General features: G+C 39.4%; 1 protein-coding gene across 4 annotated transcripts in view; it reads left to right on the forward strand.

The window, feature by feature from the left end:
• The window catches only part of prkcbb (protein kinase C, beta b), a 107,209-nt gene that overhangs the window by 31,360 nt on the left and 52,335 nt on the right, over window positions 1-23,514 (forward strand). For 2 of the 4 annotated variants that reach the window (XM_077618360.1, XM_077618359.1), the window contains exons 3-7: window positions 502-584; window positions 9,616-9,727; window positions 11,614-11,742; window positions 17,246-17,402; window positions 22,275-22,409. In XM_077618360.1, the coding sequence (XP_077474486.1) occupies window positions 502-584; window positions 9,616-9,727; window positions 11,614-11,742; window positions 17,246-17,402; window positions 22,275-22,409 (616 nt within the window). Of the gene's footprint in view, window positions 1-501; window positions 585-9,138; window positions 9,396-9,615; window positions 9,728-11,613; window positions 11,743-17,245; window positions 17,403-22,274; window positions 22,410-23,514 lie in introns of those variants that run through there. The other 2 variants (XM_077618361.1, XM_077618362.1) reach the window with 2 other exon arrangements.

Raw genomic sequence — 23,514 nt, forward strand, 5'->3', positions numbered from 1 at the left:
GACTTGGAGTCAAATGACAAAATCAAACCTGACGTGGAAAAACACGGGGAAGCGAGGACTGAGGCACTCGGAACATGGAACGAGGAAACATGGCGGGGTAAATCAGACGATTTGACAATGACAAAGCAATCAGTGGGGTTTAAATAGACTGACATGGGTTGACGAGACAATTAGGAACACCTGGGAAACACAAGGAGCAAGCAGGGGATACACCAGGGGCGGAGAAACGACAGGTAAACACAATGGGCAATCACTCAGACAGGACACCAGGGGGAAAAAGCATAACAAAACCAGGCAAACCCAACAAGTCTGAATTATAAAATGCTATTTTTGATTGTCTTGCATTCATTATTCAAATTTTGAATATATAGAAATGTATTCATTTCAGGTGCTTAATTGAATATCGGTTCAAAAAAACAATGACATTCCCCACCAATTCCACCCCTGGGTTAGTTATTGTGTGCCATTAAAATAACGTTCTCCTTTTTTCTCTCCACACAGTGTGCTGTTTTGTGGTGCACAAACGTTGCCATGAGTTTGTCACTTTCTCCTGCCCAGGAGCTGATAAAGGTCCAGCTTCAGATGTGAGTATGAATCACAAACTTGTCTGAATGTGAAGTTGCACACATATTATAACATGTCGGCTTCGATTCACAGGATGTGTATATCCTGAAAAGCACTTTCTTCCATGCATTTTGTCCTTCATAATATATAATATGTATGCATGTTCAGCATTGATAATTCCATGCACCTTAATTCTTTCAATGTCATTGACGATGAAGAAGTCCAATCGTTTTGCATCCATCCATCCGTCCTTCTACTGTGAGTTTAAATTAATACAGTTGTGGTCAAAAGTTTACATACACATTGTGGACAATGCTGAAGAAACAAGTCCATGTTAGAAAGACATCAAATTTAACTGAACTGCCCAATTCTGTCAAGAGGAGTGGTCAAAGATTCAACCAGAAGCTTTACCAGAAGCTTGTGGATGGCCTAAATGAAGTGAAAATGGCCAAGGGACATGTTACCAAATATTAGCGCTGCTGTATGTATATTTTTGACCCAGCAGATTTAATCACTTTTTTCTGTTCACTCATAATAAAGTCATAAAAGAATCAAACTTCATGAATGTTTTTGTGACAAAGAAGTATCTGTTCCAATCACTCTATCAGAGAAAAATCAGAGTTGTAGAAATAACTGGAAACTCAAGAGAGCCATGACATTATGTTCTTCACAAGTGTATGTAAACTTTTGACCACAACTGTATATCACTAGTAGATGTTCAACACGTGAACTGGGAAGGTGGCAGTGAATGAAGGTTTGCCCTCCTATTCCAAATGGATTACCTGGTTTGTGCCGTAAATGGCAGCCAATGAGTTCCATTCACAGGATAGACTAAAACACAATTTGAAATCCATTGGCGAACTTAAATTAAATAGAGGAACTCGTTACTGTGATGCGATTCTTATTCCTTGCTGCTACTAAGTTGTCCTGACCTCCCATGTCTTGGGAGCAATATAATAATGTTGTATCGTATAGTTGTGGTGCCGCCTTGTGGTGTGGAGGTTTACTCGCCTGACTTCAGTGCTGGCAGGCGTGGGGCTCGATTCCCGCTGGTGCCGGTTTGATTGGTCGTTTGTCTGTATGTGTGCCCAACGGCTGACTTGGGTGCAGTCTGCCTCTTACCCGAAGTCAAGTGAATTAGGCTCCTGTAACGCCCGCAACACTTTCAATATAATTGTGACATATCAATATCATGATACAAAATGGCCTACATCGTGATCAGAGATTTTTGTCCTTATCACAGTACTTATGACATCATATATTTTCAGTTTAGAGGGAACAAATTATTTCTGTTTTAGCGCAACTTGGCCTCCGTTCACAAATGAAGGTCCATCAGAAACTTTTGTTATGATAAACTCCTATTCTCTATTAGTGTATGGCGTACAAAGAGCAAATCCATACTAAATTCAAAATATCAAATGGGCTAAGTGTGCCTTTTTTGTCATTGCAGAATTGTAGGGCAAACTTGAGGTGCTATTTACAGTGTAAATAAAATAAATAGTAATGTGCAAGTATTCATTCATAACAATTCATTCTTACTTTTTAATGCAGTTCATTGTTCCAGTATCGTACTAAATAAAACCAGCTCGCACAATAGTCTTCTAATTATGCCCTTTATGTGGTCTTAAAGAACGTGTTGTTAAGTTTTACTTTTATTACAAACTAGGCTTTGAAAGGGCTGACAGGTAGCCTCTTTTCTTTGATTTTTATTCTTAAATTACAGACAGACTCTTTAATTTGTGCATCCGATGGGCACATTATGGCTTTCTTCTCAGCGTGCTTTCATCATGTCAACTTCATTCTTTCAAGAACCTAAGAGCCTTTTAAGTTTCTTGCCTCCCTCAAAAGCACTCTTCAGTGTGACAAGTACACTTAGTCGCCTCCAGGGAAATTGCTGAAATGTGTCCATTATTTGGCTCAATTTGTTTTTTAATGCTCTGTACAACTGATTGGCGTTTGCATTGTCTTGTATGTTTCACTCTACAATTCAACTGCCAATCGACAAGCATAGATCACCTATTTCTTTGTTCATCCGATCTTTGTATAACGCTTATATTAACTCCATCTCTGCATAGCTCTCACCCACTCCACCTATTCCCCATCTCTACCTATTTCTATTTTAAATGCCACACCACTCTAGAGAGCGGTGGGATGTTCTTAATTACGGGGCCTTACCGCCCCCACCATGTCATTTTCCTAATGAGTTTGTGGACTTATGACCTCAGTTCCAATGCAATTGTAATCTAGGTTAGTTTCATTTTGAGCTTGATGCTAATTTAAATAGAGAGGTACTAGTTTGCAACACTGACTATGCAAAGAATAAGGATGCTCAAACAAGTAGTCTTATGCAGCAGTTAGAATACTGAAGAACACAAAATTCATATCGTTTTTCTGTAATATATTTTTTTGATTAGATTATATAACTTTATTCATCCCGTATTCAGGAAATTTCATTGTCACAGTAGCAAGAGGGTGAGAATACAGGAAAAGACATTTTAGACATAAATAGATAAGTAATAAATACGTTAATAAATAAATTAATAAATATATAAATAAATAAATAAGCGTGTTGCTGATATATATATATATATATATATATATATATATATATATATATATATATATATAAATATATATATATATCCATGTACATGTGCATGTACATTTACAAATACATATACATGTACATGTACATATACATATACATATGCATATGCATATACATATGCATATACACACACATACACATACACATACACATACACATACACATACACATACACATACACATACACATACACATACACATACACATACACATACACATACACATACACATACACATACACATACACATACACACATATACATATACATATGCATATGCATATGCATATACATATACATATACACATACACGTACACATACACAAACACACACACAAATATACATATACACATAGATGTACATGTATACATACGGTTGGTTTTTAGCAGAAACCTCAGGTAAACTTTATTTTAATGCTTCTTATGACAGTGTCTTTACACTGTCATAATCACGACATGACACCTGCCATGAATATGATGTAATGTTGACATTGTTTCAATTTCTCCATTATCAGAGCTCTAGGAAATTCACAATGTGCATACTTAATACTTTGAGCAACAGTCTTTCACATGAAAATAATTTATAGTAGGTGTTATCTGCCCCGTAGGCTGCTATTGAAGTTCAATCCAATATGACTGGTGGGCTTGCACTAATCCAATGATACATGGCAAATAAACATGAATACTATCTATTCCAGCTCAAGTAGATTTAACGCTGATATGAGTGACAGTGAGTGAGTTAAAGGCCAATACGAGATATGTTCTAGAAATTTACATTTTGTTATAGTAGCCACGTGCTATTTTATTTCTAAACTGTAAAACCATGGCTTGATAAGGTATGATTCTTTGCAATACGATATAAAAACTTTCTATCAACATTTCAGGTCTATTGTCATTACTGCTATAAATAGACTGGTTCATGCAATATACAATTTAGCCAGAAGATCCCGCCCAATTTTTGCTGACTAGCTACCTTGACTGGATTCTATATGCCAAAGTAGAGGACCAATCGGACTGAAAATGTCTCGATAACCACTCAATAGTTCAGCAGATGGATCACTCTGTCAACCGTATGTGAGTAATGCATGCAAGACAATGGAAACTAGCAAAACACTTAATCCAGATGGAACACAGACGACAAAATTTGTTCAAATATTAATTAATTCATTGTTGATTATATTAATATGGAGATCAAAATCACTACTATTAGTAGAAGTTAGATAACTTTAAAATGTAATTATAATATATTTAAGCTATTGTTCTGCTTCGGTTTATTGGATAGTTTCAGGCTGCAGCACTACTTGATGGATTTAATATTTGTGTCAAATCAGTTTAATGTCAACTCTAAACACAGTAAGAGGGAAGTTAACTGTTATCGCGATTATATATTGATATTATTACCCACCCCAAAATTAAATAGAGATTATATATCATCGACTAAATGCCCTGCTGCCGTTGTGGCTGCCCAGGTTTGAGTTCCGCTTGTGCAGCTTGTGTCGGCAAGGGCATCCAGCATAAAACTTGTGAGAAATATGTCATGCGGATCTCCTGTTTTGCTGTGGTGCCCCCTGAGGGAATAACCCAAAATTCAGTCACATTGTGGCATATCAATATCATGATCTAATGTGGCCCAAATGCCTATTGTTTTTTTTCTGTATCATTTGGCACTAAGAGGTATGTTGAACAATTTGATTTGAACCCTGACTCTTTAATTGCTCTTTCACAAATACTGCAGGGTGTAAGACTGTTAGGCATGCCTGCCAACCCATCAAGTGGATAATTAAACAACCGACTTAGCCTCACACTGAGGCAGGGCGCGACGCTTGAACGCCACTTTCAAGCCATGGCTTGGAGAGTATGAGCTGACACAGGACTCATAGCGAGCTAATTTGATCTTGGGAGAAAATAAGAAGGTTAAAACATGTATTATGTCAGAGATGATGAGGCTGAGGTTATTCCATCTGGTAAGGCCAAGTGTCTTTCAAGAACAATGCTTAATGCAGCTATTGAAGATTTACTGTATGTCATCAGTGGCGTCGTCACCCACTTTAAGGTATTAAGCTCCTTCCCCTTCTCATTTTGTGCTATCTTACAACCATGCACTGTATGTTTAAAAGAAGAAGTCAATTATAGATCTGGGTTAATAGAATACTTGTCCTTCGGGACAAGTCGAGGGATGAGATGAAGTCCTAATGAAACCTACATTTCAAGTCCTCAGTCTGCTAAGGGTACTAAAGGATGTGTGTTTGCTCAGTTTGCACATGTTGTGGTAAAAGTAAAAATAAATGCCAATGTAGGCTGTATAGTCAAAAACATCACATAAAACATTTTTTACACACCAACTACAGTGGTACCTCGACATACGATCGTAATCCGTTCCGAGACTGAGATCGTATGACGAGCTTTTCGTAACTCGAGCGAACGTTTCCCATTGAAATGAATTGAAAACAAATTAATTCGTTCCAACCCTCTGAAAAAACAGGATATTGGATTGGAAAAAAATGTTTTATTTCTTCTAATTCGCTATATATTGACAAAGTAATAAATAACGAGTGGTTTAATAGTAATAAAATGTGTTTAATAGACGTAAAATTAGACGCATTTCGCGGAGGGTAGAGACAACGACGCATACGGAGACGGAGGGGGGGTGTTCGGGGGACTTTCTCCACGGCACTTGTAAACAAACAAACAAATCTAAATTAACTTGGATAAATATATACAGACACACTCAAACATACTTTTAATGTAACTTTACACAAAACGGAATTCTAATTTTGTTTTAATCTTTTATTACCTTCGTTTTCCGGGTTAGCGGTTTGCCACGCCTCCACCCTCTTGTTCGCTATCGATGGGCTGTTTGCTGTTGTATTCCCTTCAAAATATTCCAAAAATGATGCACACAAATGTCCACAGAATAGGATAACGCATGACCACTTGCCAACGAGAAATAGGCTTGAATGAGCGATTGCGGGAGCTTCTTTCCTTAGAAAAAATAACAGGAAATGCAATAGCTGAGCCTACCCACATATTGATTGTGGGTAATGAAGTTTTATTCTGAGAAAGGGTGCCATTGCCTATGGGTGTTGTGTGCACAAGAATACTTCATTACCCAGAAAGCCCTCTTTTTGCCCACGCATGCGCGATGTGCGTTTCCTGGTCGAAACTCGTCTGAATAAATCGTTCAGTCCTCGTAGATATAGTAGTTATACACGTAAGAGATGCGGCAAAAAAATGCGCTACAATGATAAACAGCCTCTCATGTCATGGCCACCTGGCTTGGTCGCATCTCGAAATTTTGATCGTATCGCGGGCGAATTATTCGATCGAAATTTTCGTCGTACCACGAGCATGTCGTACCACGGGGTACCACTGTAGTTGTCAAGGGTTCTAGTTAGCTGCACAGCCAATGAGATATATACTCCAGTGTGTGGAATAAAACCTAAACTGCTAAATATTTCTTGATAACATTTTCATTTGCTCCATATCTTCACTTGAATTTGCATAACTAATAGCAACAATTGATGAATTTTTGGAGGGGGAGCTATTTAACAATCTGACACATTTTACATCCTTTCTCATTCTAAGGAAAAACGCCATGAAATTAGCAACACAAAGCTGCTGTACATTCCGACTGAAATGTGTTTAGGCCAAAAAATAATGAAAAGCAGAGCGCAGATGATGGAGAGCAACAAAGTGTGTGGGTGGTGCTGAAGCACTCATTAGTGAATAGTGACTTGCATTGTGTGCATATGTTATGCGCTGACTGCAAGCTTAGAGACTCAGCAGTATAACATATGTGAAGATTCCGTTTGGTTGCAGCTACTTTAACCCGACTAAAATATTAAAATGCTGTTTTCGTATATGACATGTCACCTGTTTGAATACTAACCATGGCAAAGACAAATATGGCTACAAAGACTGCTTTCTTGGGTAAATTTGCATTGGGGAAAACAGTCTTTCGGAATACATTTCCAAAAAGCAATGATTAATATTATTTTTAACTATTAGTAATCAAATATTCTCATTCATTCATCTGAACCACTTATCGTCACAAGGGTCGCAGGGTTGCTGGAGCCTATCCCAGCTAATTACAGGCACCAGGTGGGGGACACTCCGGATCAGTGGGTAGACAATCGCAGGGCACAAGGAAGAAGGGGCAATTTAGAGTTTTCAACCAGCCTACCCTGCAGTATTTTGTGATATGGAGAAAAATGCAGTAGCTGGAGAAAACCCACGTGAGACAAGGGAGAACATGCAAACTCCAGACAAATTAGAACCGACCTGGGATCGAACCCACGACTCCAGAACTGTGAGACCGATATGCTAACCACTCGCCAGCCGGATTGTATTCTTTATTTTATTTTTATTACAAAATTCATTGATTAATATCCCATCTCATCTCATCTCATTTTCTGAACCGCTTTATCCTCATTAGGATCGTGGAGGGTGCTGGAGCCTATTCCGGGCCAGAGGTGGGGGACGCCCTGAACCGGTGGCCAGCCAATCGCAAGGCACAAGGAGACAGACAACCATGCACACTCACACCCATACCTAGGGGCAATTTAGAGTGTCCAATCAGCCTACCATGCATGTCTTTGGAATGTGGGAGGAAAACGGAGTACCCGGAGAAAACCCACGCAGGCCGAGGAGAACATGCAAACTCCACACAGGTGGACTGACCTGGATTTGAACCCAGGACCCCAGAGCTTTGAGGCCGACGCGCTAACCACTCGCACCACCGGGCCGCCCATTGATTAAAATATCAATTAAAACTAAATTAAATTGATATGAATAAAAATATGAATTTAACTAATTGCATGCAATTGATAGTGATAGACTTCAACCAGGATGATGGCTGTGAAGTCGCATGTTTCAGAGCTATTGACGTCACTGGACGTCCAATCCACAAACGTTCATTTTTCCCTCCCAGACAAAATGGATTGGACGTCTGTGAATACTAAATGTCCTGCCAGGGTTTAAAAATAAGGGGAAGAAACAATCCACGCATGAACTGGTTAAACACTTTACTGGAATAAACATAACATAGTCCTGCAGACAAAGGAAAGGAAAGGAAGGCCTTTTACCACTATAACTAACAGTACACTGCAATAATCCGACAAAAATAGTAGGATATAACCAGAATTTATACATAATGCACACTGAATTATAAAATTCAATGTCAATATTTGAGGCAAATAAGGGTTTTTAGGTATGCCTTAAAGTCTGAAAAATAATGTCAACACAGGGAACTGAGAATTTGCTCATTAATTTCAAAGGTTGCACTTTGACCTTGTCAATAGTAACATAATGTAAGCATCTTATCAGCATTGTAGTATCAATCACATATGCTCTGTTCAAATGTGTCCATGCTATTGCTGCATACAGCAACAAAACTGCAGTAACAGGGAGAAAAAACATTTCAGTTGTCCTTGAGAATAGATTAGAAAAATCAGCAAGAAAAAAATGCACACATGCACATCCACACCCACGCAAAGAAAATCACAGGCACCAGGCATATACACGTGAAAATAACTTCGGCAGGGCTGTGTATTATTCTGGCATCCGCAATCTAATTTAAACACAATTTTGAAGGAGGAAGAAGAAATCAATTTGCATTTTTCTTCTTACTCATGACCTCAAAAAAATTCAAGTATCTCATTTAAGCATACTGTGACTGTCCCCTGAATCATATTATCCAATGAACATTTGAGCTCCTATATCGTATAGCAATATCAGATAGCGACCTCTGCTGCAAAATGGGAAGAACTGTCAGATCATTAAAGATGAATATTTGTACAGAAATATTGGAATTTCCACACTGCCTCCATTCACATTGTATTTATTGATTTTCAAGACATTATGCAGAATATTTTGTTTGTTTAAATACATATAAATTTGTCTTTTATAACACAGGCCGTAAATTTGCTCTCATCGCTGTCAATTGCTAAAAGCCATACTAGATGAGATGCAGGTGTGGATACGCTTGATTTGCAAGTGTCGCGCAAACACACGACCACACGCACACACACGTGGACACGTGCACACATTTTAGACAGGAATAGAAGGAATAAATGTTGTTTATCAACTTCTCTCAAAGGCACAAGCCTGACAAGCCTGACTGATTCAGGCCAGATACAAGATATGTGGCAAGTATGTCTGTTCTTCTGTGGTTTGGATTTTAAAATTCATGTTTTTGTGGGGCTAACAAGCCTGAAAGATTTGAGGTATGTTATTCATTCATTCATTTTCCGAACCGCTTATCTTGACATGGTGTGCCAGGGGTGCTGGAGCATTTCCCAGCTAACTATAGGCACAGACAGGGGACACACTAAATTGGTAGCCAGCCAATCGCCAGGAAATGTCTGTGATGATATTGTTATTGATTTTTTTTATATTTGGTGAAACTTTAGCTTATGATAATTAGATATTTCTGTCTGTCTGCAGGATCCAAGGGCGAAGCACAAGTTTAAGATTCACACTTACTCCAGTCCGACATTCTGTGACCATTGTGGATCTCTGCTGTATGGTCTCATTCACCAGGGCATGAAATGTGACCGTAAGTACTACCTTTCTCAGTATCAGTATGCTCCAGCACCCTGCAACCTTGGGTACTCGGACGTTTGGTCGCCGGACTTTTGGTCGCCGGACGTTTGGTTGCCGGACGTTTGATCGCCCGGAAGGTTATTGATAATTACCATTTAAAGTTGTTGCTCAAATTCCCTAAATACAAACTGCGAATTATTATTTAGTCATACTTAATGCCCTATTAATTATTAGGCTAAAGAAAAGCTCCAAATTTCCCGTACTTTTATTGTGTTTTGTTGGAGAACTTGTTAAGACCCTGACGGATGTCCCTTCCTAAGGGGACAACTCATGTACATACAAACTCTTATACACTCACACGTCCGCTTAGTGAAACTGCTCAGGGCCATTGTTGGCTTTGGTTGTTTTACCTTGTTTTGTCGCCGGACTTTTGGTCGCCAGACGTTTGGTCGCCGGTTGTTTGGGTCCGGGCGACCAAACGTCCGCGACCAAACGTCCGGCGACCAAAAGTCTGGCGACCAAAAGTCCGGCGACCAAACGTCCGGTCACGGCAACCTTGATAGGGATGATCGGCATTGAAAATGGACGGGTGGACTCGTCATCATCCACAGAGACCTATTGCTGCAATGTAGATTTTGGCCTGTAGAGGGCGCCCGACTTTTACTGACAATCTACGTTTTGGGATTCATGTCATCATACCTGTCAATTTAAACGTTTTTCCCATATTTTATACAATTTATGATCATTTCAAATTGTGTACGCCATATAACAACTGTACGGGATTTTTTTAGTGAGTCAGTATTCTCAATTGCTGCCAGCCCGCTTAACGTTTTTATCATTAACGATAGTCATTCATTTATTCATTTTCTGAACTGTTTATCCGCACAAGGGTCACGGAGGGTGCTGGAGCCTATCCCAGCCAACTATGTGCACCGGGCAGGGGACTGAATTGGTGGCCAATCAGTCGCAGGCCACAAGGAGACAGACAACCATTCACGCTGACACCCCATGTTTGTTGTGGATTTCGTGACCGGACGTTTGGTCGCCGGACGTTTGGCGTCCGGGCGACAAAAACGTCCGGGCGACCAAACGTTCGGCGACCAAACGTCCGGCGACCAAACGTCCGGGCGACCAAACGTCCGGGCGACCAAACGTCCGGGCGACCAAACGTCCAGGCGACCAAACGTCCGGGCGACCAAACGTCCGGGCGACCAAACGTCCGGGCGACCAAACGTCCGGGCGACCAAACGTCCGGGCGACCAAACGTCCGGGCGACCAAACGTCCGGGCGACCAAACGTCCGGGCGACCAAACGTCCGGGCGACCAAACGTCCGGGCGACCAAATGTCCGGCGACCAAACGTCCGGTCACGAAATCCACAACAAACATGGGGTGTGCGGATGAACAGTTCAGAAAATGAATAAATGAATGACTATCGTTAATGATATAAACGTTAAGCGGGCTGGCAGCAATTGAGAATACTGACTCACTAACCGCAAGCCTCCCCGTTCAAATGGAGTAAAGGTCTATCACTAGTTTATCATTCTCAGAAGCCCAATCCTGGGACATAATAAACAGCCATTCATCCCCTGCCAACACTTCCTTCCCACTTCAAACAGATAGGATGTCTTGTGCTCTCAGTGGCAGCCAAAGAGTTAACCCAGTACAGCTCATTTGAAACTGAGATGTAGAATCTTTGTCACAGGATATTGCATCTCATGAAATTATGGAGTCTTATCTCATGTGGTTATGAGCAATTTAATACTTAAACGATTTATTAGTGTTGACTGCATAGGTTTCGTCTCTGTTCTTAGATCATCTCCCTTTATCTAGTATAAACATTTGTGCACACTCCTTAGCTTTTGGTCCTGTCTAATTAAATCTTTATTGTCTGTTTTAGATTGTTTGATGAACATTCATAAACGCTGTGTGGCCAATGTGCCGAGTCTATGTGGAACGGACCACACTGAGAGAAGAGGTCGTATTTACATCACTGCGGAGATCAAGACTAATGTGCTTACTGTGACAAGTAAGTACTGCTCATTACATACACACTCACAATATCACTGACTTCTATATGTGCCTTTTTAATTCTCCCTTGGGGGGTGGGCATTAGAAAGGGAACACGCACGTAAAAAAATAAATCTACTGCTAGATCTTGATAAAGGGTTGAACAAAATAAAGCATTCCTAAAGTAATTCCAAAAGAAATTAAAAGACACATGGCAGCCCGGCGGCTAGGTGGTTAGCGCGTCGGCCTCACAGTGGGGGACCTGGGTTCAAATCCAGTTTGCATGTTCTCTCTGGCCCCCTGTGGGTTTTCTCCGGGTACTCCAGTTTCCTCCCACATTCCAAAGACATGCATGGTAGGCTGAATGGACACTAAATTGCCCCTAGTTATCAGTGTGAGTGTGAATTGTTGTTTGTCTCCTTGTGCCCTGCGCTTGGCTGGCCACCAATTCAGGATGTCCCCTACCTTGTGCCTGAAAGTCAGCTAGGGTTGGCTCCAGCACCCCTCACGGCCAATGTTCCCTCTAAGCTGCGCGCGTGCGCAATTGCGCACTACTCTCGTCTTCTCCGTGCACAGCAATCATATGGAGCGCACAAAATAAAATCCACAATTATTATTTTTCCCATGATGGCGCCGTTCACGCGGAAGCCAGTGGCAGTAGCTCTGTATGTGCTATCCGTTATTAAATAAATCAAAGCAAAATCATGGAAAATATTGCATATAAATGGAAACTTGACTATCTCAAATGACAAGTTCAGCAGAAAAGTCATTTGAACGAGAATGAGAAGTGAGAAGGACAGATGTGTAAAATAAGGTAAAAGTTAAGTCGGATTTGTGCATATTCTAACGGCAATTATATAAGATGTTTTATTCATAGATATTTTTTCATTCATTTTCTGAACCGCTTTATCCACTATCACTCGCGGGGGTGCTGGAGCCTATCCTGCGGACTTTGGGCTAGGGGCGGGGGACACCCTGTATCGGTGGTCAGCCGATCGCAGGGCACAAGGAGACGGACAGCCATGCACACTCAGACCCATACCTAGGGGCAATTTTAGAGTGTCCAATCAGCCTACAATGCACCTTTTTGGGATGTGGGAGGAAAACGGAGTACTCAGAGAAAACCCACGCAGGCCCAGGGAGAATATGCAAATTCAACACAGGTGGACCGACCTGGATTTGAACCCAGGACCCCAGAGCTGTGAGGCCGACGCGCGAACCACTCATCCGCCGGGCCGCCCATTCATAGATATTAATCATTACATTTTATTATTACTAAATCATTTATGTGTAGTAGACATGCACATGCTTATGGCAGGTGTGATACTGGTGTGTGCCCATAGCGAGCAATGATGATGTTGCTCACACTGGTATTCAGTGTGCTCAGGGAGGTTGTCTTTCTGCCCAGACAAACAAAAAATTAGAGGGAACATTGCTCACGACCCCTGTGAGGATAAAAGCGGTTCAGAAAATGAATGGATGAAAAAAAAAAGATTCTGGCTTTTTTTGGGTTGAAACTACTTGCTTTATATGGCTATATGGTTGGGATAGATCTGTTCCAATTAGGGGTTTGGGTTGGTCTCTTAGATACACTCAGTAATGGATTTCCCAGGTATTGGATTGATGCTCTGTATAGGCAGATTATCAAAATCAGATGACTTGGATTCGTATTCAAAAATAATTTATTGGAACATTACTATTTTAAAAAAAGACTTCAAAAGTAAATCAACATTGTTATGAAAACTTTGAACTCGGACAAAACCTCTGGGTGGCAGCAGAGGCTTATTGTTGAAGTAAAAATAATAAAACGTATGAATAGGACCTTTTTTTTTCTTTTTTACTGCTTTACTTAACATGATTGTGAGGTGATGGTTATAGAAATAGACTATTTATTTTTGTGGCTGTCATATGCATTGCACTGCATCATAGTGGAAGTCATACAGAATTCATCGTAGGAAAATTTGTGTTCTTCTGAGCACCACGAGAGAGTAAATTATCGTGGTTAACTTAACGAGATCAAAATCAGACCATAAGGGTGCCCGAATCCAGCTATGGTTAAAGTATTAAAGGCTTGACCTTAAAATCTCAGTGTAAATTACTAACAATGCAAACAATGCATCCCAGAGCAATACTAAAAATGAAAAAAATAAACAGTTTGGGATAACGGCACAATTTTATGATACCAATTCGGAGAAGGTGAATGAACCCTTTCCCTAGTTTGCGGCATTTTGGTGCAATTTTTATACTCGTCCGCAGGGGTCACTAAGTACGCACACGCTGCTCCCATCATCATTGCAGTGTAGAATGCCTGATAATCAGTATCAAAAGCACTACAAATGGCTGAGCATCCAAACATTGTAGACTACTAGAGACGACTGCTATACCAAGAAATGCATTAGTGCCATGGAGCTCAAATCAAAGCAGCAGACATGAGTGCAAAGTAACACTTTATTGATCACTTTTAGGTCAGTCGTTTGCCTCTCGGGGAGATTAGAGTTAAGCGTTAGTGGCAAAACAGCATTCAGAGAGATAGAGGGCAGTCAAGCGTTTGGCTCAAGGACGCAGTGACCAGCAAGGGAAATTCAGACTTTAAATTGGGGCTTTGGAGGTTATTCTTATTTAGTACTGCAGACATGACACTCGCATACCTCACAGGCCCATAGGCATATGTTTAATGCTATTTTGAACACAGTGCATATGCCAGGAACAATATAATGTACACTGCAAAATTGAATGACTGCTCCTCCTTAGACAATATGCTTTTACAAAAAAATAGGTTATCATTTCTTTCAGTATGGTGCAGAGCAGCTCAACATTCCCAAAAATTACGACCAAGTTAAGATAAAAACATGAATGCTGATATCATTGTTAAAAATGGTAAATAGCGCATTTATCTACACATTTTTACCATGCCCCAAGCACTTTACATTAGCATCCATTCACCTATACACACCAATGGTACTACTGACATGCAATTTGCTGCCAAGCAAGTCACTGCCAACTCACCGGCGGGCCGCTGCCTTGCCCAAGGGGACTTCAACAGTGGGCAGTCATGGACTTGAACCCCTAAACCAAGGGTGTCAGACTCGGGTTGGTTCGCGGGCTGCTTTAACATCAACTTGATTTCACGTGGGCCGGACCATTTTAGATATAATATTTAGATTTTTTTTTAAATGGATTAAAAGAACTGGATTAAAAGCCCTGAATATTCCGTTTTTTATAGATCTAAAACAATGTTTATTTTAGCTTTTTTAGATTTTACAAAATGATTTTTGAACTAAAAACACAGAAAAAAATGATTAAAAAATTACAATTATTGATTTAAAAGGGGGAAAATCAGGAAATTGAATATACATCTATACTCTTCATTTTATTTGATCCTAAAACAGAAAGTCGGCACTCATGATTTACTTTCCCGGGCCACACAAAATGATGTGGCGGGCCAGATTTGGCCCCCGGGCCGCCACTTTGACACAGGTGCCCTAAACCTTTGGTCCCAGCACAACTTGAGCTACCAACTGCTCCATGACCGGAAACGTTATTAAAAATCATTTTGATGCTGTATAGAGCTGCTAAAATGAATAAAATCCATTTTCAGAGGATCAAAATCGGGTTTTAAAAAATAAATAAATAAAAATAAAATAAAATTTTAAAAATGGTGATTTAAAATGTATTTATTTTTATTATTACTGCCCAAGTCCAAATTCTTATTTACTAGATATAAAGTCCTGTATACTTTGAACAGCCAATACTGATGCTGGTTATTCATTTAAAGCTGCCAATGGCTCGGGATCCATATGTATGGATATGGGTGTGAGTGTGAATGGTTGTCTGTCTGCTTGTGCCCTGCTATTGGCTGGCTGGGTGTTCCCCACCTCTGGCCCAGAGGCAGCTGGGGTAGCCTCCAGCACCCCCAGACAATGAATGAATCTTCTGCATGCATAGTCTCAATGATACTCATTGATTAGCAACAGCATAAAAATGTTGTCAAAAGAATTCCGAAACTTGTTGTACTTTAAAAGTGGTGAAATTACTATTAAAAATGCCCACATTTTTATATATGTTTGCTTTTAAATTCTGAGTATGGCTCTCAAAAATAACATTTGAAAATATGATTTTTTTATGCCTCTGTCAAAAAGGTTGTCATTATAATTTATTTATTGGGGATAGTTTGACAAGTTTTTCAATAATATCCCAAGATTACACTTCACTTAGTGGAAAGAGGTTCATCAATTACACTCAAAGAAAGTGTATACTACTCATACTAGTGCTACTTGCTTATCTAAATTAAACTTCAATTAAATACATGTTAGTTTACTAACTGTATACTTTATGGGGAATCACATTCACAATACAACCATTAAAATAACAGGTAAAGACGTACACAAGTCTATTTACTTTAAGAGTCCTATGAGGCTTGTTGGCATGCTACCCTCTTTATAGCCAGCATTTGCTGGTCACTTTAACAGGCATCATCTAATATTTATTGGCCTACTCCGTTGAGGGTTTCATGCTGGCTTTCAGGTTTGTGTTGTGGTTAGCCTCTCAGTGTTTAATCCAACATCCATCATGAAACCGTTCCCTTTCATGTTTTGTTTTAGGCGATATGTGAAAGCATGTAACGTCTCCATCCTGATTTGCATAGAGAAAGAATAGCTCCCAAAATTTCCATTTTAACATTGCCTTTGGCAAGTTTACATACAGCTCAGAGAGACAAGTGAAGCTCTATAGTTCAGCTTTATGGGTTGTCTCTTCTGTGTGGCCAAATGGTGCAAGTGGTAATTTTAATTCATGTATGAAAGGTGCAATAAAGATAAAACCCTCCAGCTCACTCTGATAAATTATGTCAGATCACAGAATAAAATATTTAATTGAGGAATTGTGATCACTTCTTTTAAATTGTGGTCAATTCGTATCTCGTCTTCGATATTTTAAACCGTTGGCTATCACTGAGGACGCTGTAATAATAATAATCGGACATAGGCTTTGTCATCATCATTGACTCGATGAAAAGCCTAATTGTCGTCATATCCAGAAACTGCGTATGACGAAATTGGTAGTGCTTCTCCATAAGGTGCGTTTTCCCGGCAAAAGACCCAAATAAGAGCACACTGAGTACTGGTGTGAGCAACATCATCATTGCTCGCTATGGGCACACACCAGTATCACACCTGCCATAAGCAGGTGCATGTCTACTACAAATAAATGATTTAGTAATAATAAAATGTAATGATTAATATCTATGAATGTGCGGCCCGGCGGATGAGTGGTTCGTGCGTCGGCCTCACAGCTAAAATAAATAAATAAAAAAATAAAAAATAAAAAAATGGGATTTTTTGTGTGCGCTCCATATGATTTGCTGTGCGCAGAGAAGATGAGAGTAGTGCGCAATTGCGCACGCACGCAGTTTAGAGGGAACATTGGTGGTATGCTTATTTAAATTCATAGCACTGGATGATTTCTTGATATTTTCATGTGCCTGTTCTGTACATCCCTCAATTTCTTTCTCCTCTTCCTTACAGTCAAAGAGGCCAGGAATCTCGTCCCAATGGATCCCAACGGTCTGTCAGATCCGTACGTGAAGCTCAAACTGATCCCTGACCCTCGCAGTGAAAGTAAACAGAAGACCAAAACCATTAAATGCTGTCTCAACCCTGTCTGGAATGAGACCTTTAAATTGTGAGGCTCTTTTCTTTTTTTACACCACCATTGATCATATTTTATTTTATCTATTAATTAGGACTGCTTTTCCCTCTCTCCCTTTCTTCTCATCTGCCCCCATCAGTCTGTCCAAATATGATCAGTTCCCTCCTCTTTCATCTTGTATTCCTCATTTAGTCGCTCGCTCGCTCACCATGGTCTTTTAAAAGCATCACATTACGCGCCGCTTTCCAAGTGTATGTAACCGCTGGCACTCAGATAACAACATCTGGTGTCTTATATTCATAAAACCTCGCTTTCGGGGTTGTTTCCTGCCGTTGAATCCAGTTGTATACTTAATAAACCAGCATCGCCGCTCTTGTGGAAGAAGACAGGCTTGAATTATGAATCATTTGGGGGCATATGTTGGAGCAGTATTTTGCATAAATGGGATAAAAAGTATTTACAACATTTAATCACACCGTTTATTGCTTAAATGCTTTCAAAAGTATAGAATGCTCCATCTTTGGAATGACAATCGTTGAACAGAAAAGAAATCTCATAGGAAAAAATGATAAATAATCTTTTTCATGGTCATATTGTACATTTTAGGAAATGGTACCTAATAGATATAGTGAAATATCGTGTTACTGCAATGTGTAGTTGGGGTTTTGGGATGGATGTGTGTGCGTTCCCCTTGTGTGTGCTGTCAATGTGATTATTGTATGCGTTTTGTCTATTATCTCCCTCATGGTTTCCCTTCCTTCGTATGATCAGGTGTGTGTGTTTTGTAATCAACCCCTGTCTGTCTATTTAAACTCTGTGTGTTGGTGAGTCCTTGTCGGATCGTCTGCTTTGCTGGCGTCGTGCTAAGTTGCCATGCCATGTTTCAAGTTCCTCGCTTCCTCATGTCTTCCACGTTAGGTTTGGTTTTGTTATTTGTTCCCAAGTCCTTGTTATTTTCCTGAATTCCCTCTGGCTTCAGTCATTAAAAATTTTGTTAGAGCCCTCCACGCACTCGTCCCTTGATTGCTTCCCTCCATTTGGCTCCTACTCTACGTTCCACGTAGTTACTTTGTATAAATAGGATATCAATATGCTCCTGTCAAGAATGTATGTATCGTTTTAAACATCTAAGTTTAATAAAAGAACCAACAGGTTGCTACCGAAGTCTTCCACCAGACCAACATTTTCCATTAGAATAGTGTCTGTTAACTCATTGGCCATTTTGACTGCACTACCGTGACAGGACGTTTCGTTGAAAGACGTTTGGTAGAACGGACGTTTGGTAGAACGGACGTTTGTTAGAACGGACGTTTGGTAGAACGGACGTTTGTTAGAACGGACGTTTGGTAGAACAGACATTTGGTAGAACGGACATTTGGTCGCCGGGTTCGCTCGCTGCCAAATTATGACAGAGAGTTTACTGTTGATATTTTGATATTAGATATTTAGATATTAAACTCTCTCTCTCTCTCTCCTGATTATAATTTTGAGAGCTGGTTTCAACAGTAACAACCCAGCAACCAAACGTCCGTTCTACCAAACGTCCGTTCTACCAAACGTCCGTTCTACCAAACGTCCGGTCGACCGAACGTCCGGGGACCAAACGTCCGGGGACCAAACGTCTTTCGACGAAACGTCCGAGTACCCTGCACTACACATCCAAATCATTTTGACTGGGAAGGAATGAAGATATAAATATTCATTGATTCACCCATCCTTGGCAAAACAAACTACACATCCACCACCATCAATGGCACGTAAACGAGACCATTTAAAGTCAGTCCTGCAGGTTTTAATGATTTGGGCATCTATCATCTAAGGTAGAAACTCATTTGTTTACAATAAAAGTAGTATATCTAGAGTATTTCTGTATTTATTTACAAAAATGGTGCACTCAAATATTCTCCTAGTGACTAGGACATAGTCTGTGAGGAAGACAAATGTTTCTGACAGATTGTCTGTGACGCTGCAAAACAGAACTGTTTATTTTTTCATTTACAAACAGCTTGTTTTTTTGTAATAGTTGAATCAAATATATATATAGAACATGTATTGATAATTTTTGTATGTTGTAAGATAATCTTTATTGTGAGACTTGTACTGCAAATCGTACCATACCAGCACAGTACCCAGAGGTTCCCAACCCTACTAATAAGTGTATTTCGCAAAACGATGGAAATTACATCAGACAGGACTAATGTAATCAAACATGACAACCAGCCAGCATATCTACTTGTTGACATGACCGCTTGACGCATTGTCAAACTCTGTAGTTCCTTTTGAAATGCCAGTCTCTCTTTGTTTAGTCCTTTTTAGGGTTTTCGAGCTGACCCGTTCCATAACCTGTTATCTATTTTCATGGCTGTGATGCTCCTGTAGCCAACCACGCAGCACTGTCTTAGTAATGATAATGAACAAAAAATAGCTTTGCACTTCAAAACGGTCCAAATATGTTAAATAGTTTCTGGTGTTGTCATCGACTCTTTCAATCCCAGCTATTTTTCCGAAGACATCCCCTTCTGTACTGCCAATTGCAAGGATTTTGACTGATCTTTCATGCGCCATAGAATATTGTATTTAAACACAGAACTGTCATTCATTCATTTTCTGGACCACTTATCTTCACAAGTGTCGCGGAAAACAACTTATAAAAAGAAAGATTCAATTTCCATCTTTCATCAAACTACTCTTTTTTTCCTTCTTTAGTTATCAGCATTTAAACATCATGGACATTGTTGTATATTTTAGTTGGCTTTTGTAGTTTATAATAAGCATGTAGTGAATGGGACAATTGCACACGTACACTTATTAACAAACAAAAGTAGGGACGTCCCCGATCCAATCACATGATTGGAACTTGAGCCCAATCACATAATTTTATGAGGATCAGTGAATAAGATTGGGTTTTGCAGGTGTATTATTTTATTTATATATTTATTTTAGTAGCACAAAGCAAAAAAATATACCAAGATGTATAATGATATTATCAAAAGAAACAAAAAAGACATCTAGGCAAGATGACAACACATCTCCACTAGTATATGAACCTCCTTACAAATAACAACATTCTGTTATCTATGGTCGTCATTTGTTGAGAAGTAATGAAATTGTTCGGAAAATCACAAAATTTTACTACAGATAAAGTCGTAACTCTACTTCCAAAATTAATTGGTTCCAGAAAGTTTCTCGTGATTTGGATTTTTCGTAAGTAGAGCAGTGGGTACTTTATATGTAAATTCTGTCATTCGTGCGACGGTCGTCAAAAAAACTGCCAACTAAACCCTTTAGAAATGAGTAAAGTGTCCCACTTTGGTATGAACAATGTGAGAAACAGAGAAATGAAAGAAAATGGTAAGACAATTATTTATTAATGTATTAAAATGTAAAACAAACATGCAAAACATGTTATATTCATGTAGTAGTATAGAACAGTAAGGAGGAAGATAGCGTTACCACACGAACACATGCACATAAACACACTTCTAAACAACTTCAAATTATGAATACAAAACTTAGCATTAAATAGTACTCCAAAGGACTAACCTTCTCTCCATCTCATCGTTCAATACAGATTGGCCATTCCAAGGATTTGTCACTTTTAATGCTTCCTTCTGCTTTAATAGCGTAACCATGGTAGGTGGGTTACGGCCTGCATTACCTGCAATATCAGTCAACCGCACGCCACATTCTTATCTTCTGTTTTCTTTGATGGATAACAGGGCCCACTTATTCATTTCATTCGCACCAATAAAGTAAAATGGATGGATATTCCCACAGTTTTAAGATTTCCATTGTCCCCCATAAATATTATAAATCCTCAATTGATCACGTACTAATAATCCCGCACAAATTGGTGTGAATAGGTAATATATAATACTCGACTGGGCATCACCTGAATCCGGTGAAAGTGCCAAGCCAGGAAATATAGAAATAGGCATTTTGTTATACTTAAAAAAATAAAAAATAAATCCGATTGTGTCCTTCCTAAGCGATAAATAATGGAAAAACAAAAAGGATACTTTTAAATGTAAGTTACTTACCATATATTCTTGTGAATCTTTTCATCTCCTACCTTAAACTTGTTAAGTCTTTGAATTTGCTCCTTTTATGAGCCCAAATTGAGTTCATCTGAGTTACGCTGACACCTTACGAGATATGCTGAGGTCTCATCATGCATAACTGCCTTTTAAACACGAACGAAAACTAAAATTCTTTAAATAGGTTCAAAAAGTACTATACCTCTATTTGAGAGTGCTAGAAAAATGCAAAAATATTCATTCATCTTCCATACCACCCATCCTCGAAAGAGTTGCGGGGGTTGCTGGAGCCTAACCCAGCTGTCTTCGGGCAAAAGGCAGACTACACCCTAGACTGGTCGCTAGTCAATCGTAGGCCCAGAGAAAGACAAACGAACCTCTCCACTCTCAATCATACCGCCACCAGCGGGAATCGAGCCCACGCCTGCCCGCACTAAACTCAGTCGAGTGAACTTCTACACCACGAGGCGGCCTCAAAATGTTTTAATGTAAATATTCCATTAGTATCAAGAGTAGCAGAAAATGAAATTGACAACAAATTTCTGCTCAATTGTGATTGATTGCGCAGAAACAAAAACCTAAGTATCGATACTTTTGCAATCAGATATAATTTCCTGGTACACCATTTCAGTTTCGATACTTTTGTAATCACATATAAATTCCTGGTACATTTCAATTTTGATACTTTTGCAATCAGATATAATTTCCTGGTAAACATTTCAGTTCTGATACTTTTGATACGCACAAAGTCACAAATGCTTATTGTGAACTATGTCTTGGCAAATATCAGTGTCATAGTTAGATCGGGCCATTAAATTAGAGGGGAGTGCCCTTGATCCCTGTCTGATAGACATTGTTTCTCTTCCAGCCACCTGAAGGAGTGTGATAAGGACCGTCGTCTTTCCGTAGAGGCTTGGGATTGGGACCTGACTAGCCGCAATGACTTCATGGGATCACTGTCCTTTGGCATCTCAGAGCTGCAAAAGCTAGGAGTGGACGGATGGTGAGATGGAGGAGGAGTAGGGAGCGTGAAGGTGACCTTGTTCATTAGTGCACTGTCGGAGAACTACTTGGGTTTGGTTTGGGCTGTTTTTACTGTGATGACACCGAATGCCAAAGTCTTCCCCCTGCCACGTTATCAGTTGTTTTCTCTCCTCCTTGTCCACTCTACACAATTCTTGTATATCTTTCCCTCTTTCATCACTCCTTTCTGCTGACACTACTGTCAAAGCTTTTAATGAGATGCCAGCATTTGAGGTAAATGGGTGCTGTAGAAAGGCTGTAGGCGGTTTTCAATGACATGACATCTGCTATAGCAAGCTAAAAATCGCTTTATCTCTTTATCCTCTATAGGATTGTATGTTTCTAATACTAGGTTGATGCGAGCTTTTTTAATTTTATTGTTATTTTTTTAACCTTTTGATGACTGAATTTATATTTAACCAATTCATGAAGCAATGGAAGAATACATAGAAATAGTATTGGCTCATTCACTGCTTCTGACAGTGAAAGACCTCAAAACCATTTCAACTGGGATGACTAGCTTTTAGTGATTTTAGTTCACTGCCAATGATAATGATTATTCGATCTCTGCCAGCCCCAGCCTGCGATTGGCTGGCCACCGATTCAGGATCTCCCCTGCCTGGGGTCTGTAGTTAGCTGGGATAGGCTCCAGCTCCCCCCGCGACCCTTGTGAAGATAAGTAGCTAGAAACGAGTAAATGAATAAATATAGAAAAAGTATTCAATAAATGTAATAAAAAATGTAAAATCCTCAAATTAAAGTATCATAAAAACATTTTTAAAATAAATACGTAAAATTAATAAAAATGGAAAACACATTTTTAGTTATAATTGCTATAGTTATTATGGTTTTATTTAAAATACTAACTAAATAATAATAATAATTGTGGGGCTCTATAATTTTGTTATGATATAATGAGTAATAATTATAATATATTTTATGGGGTTAAAGAGCTGAACCTTGGATTGGCTTTTTAGCATTTCTGTAAGAACTTTCATTGCAATTTTCTATTCTTTATTAGTACTTACATTTTTTTTAAATGTGTATTCTTATTATTTGTAAAAATCACAAATTCACACTTACCA

The sequence above is a fragment of the Stigmatopora argus genome, chromosome 14, assembly GCF_051989625.1.
Source record: "Stigmatopora argus isolate UIUO_Sarg chromosome 14, RoL_Sarg_1.0, whole genome shotgun sequence".
NCBI lineage: Eukaryota > Metazoa > Chordata > Actinopteri > Syngnathiformes > Syngnathidae > Stigmatopora > Stigmatopora argus.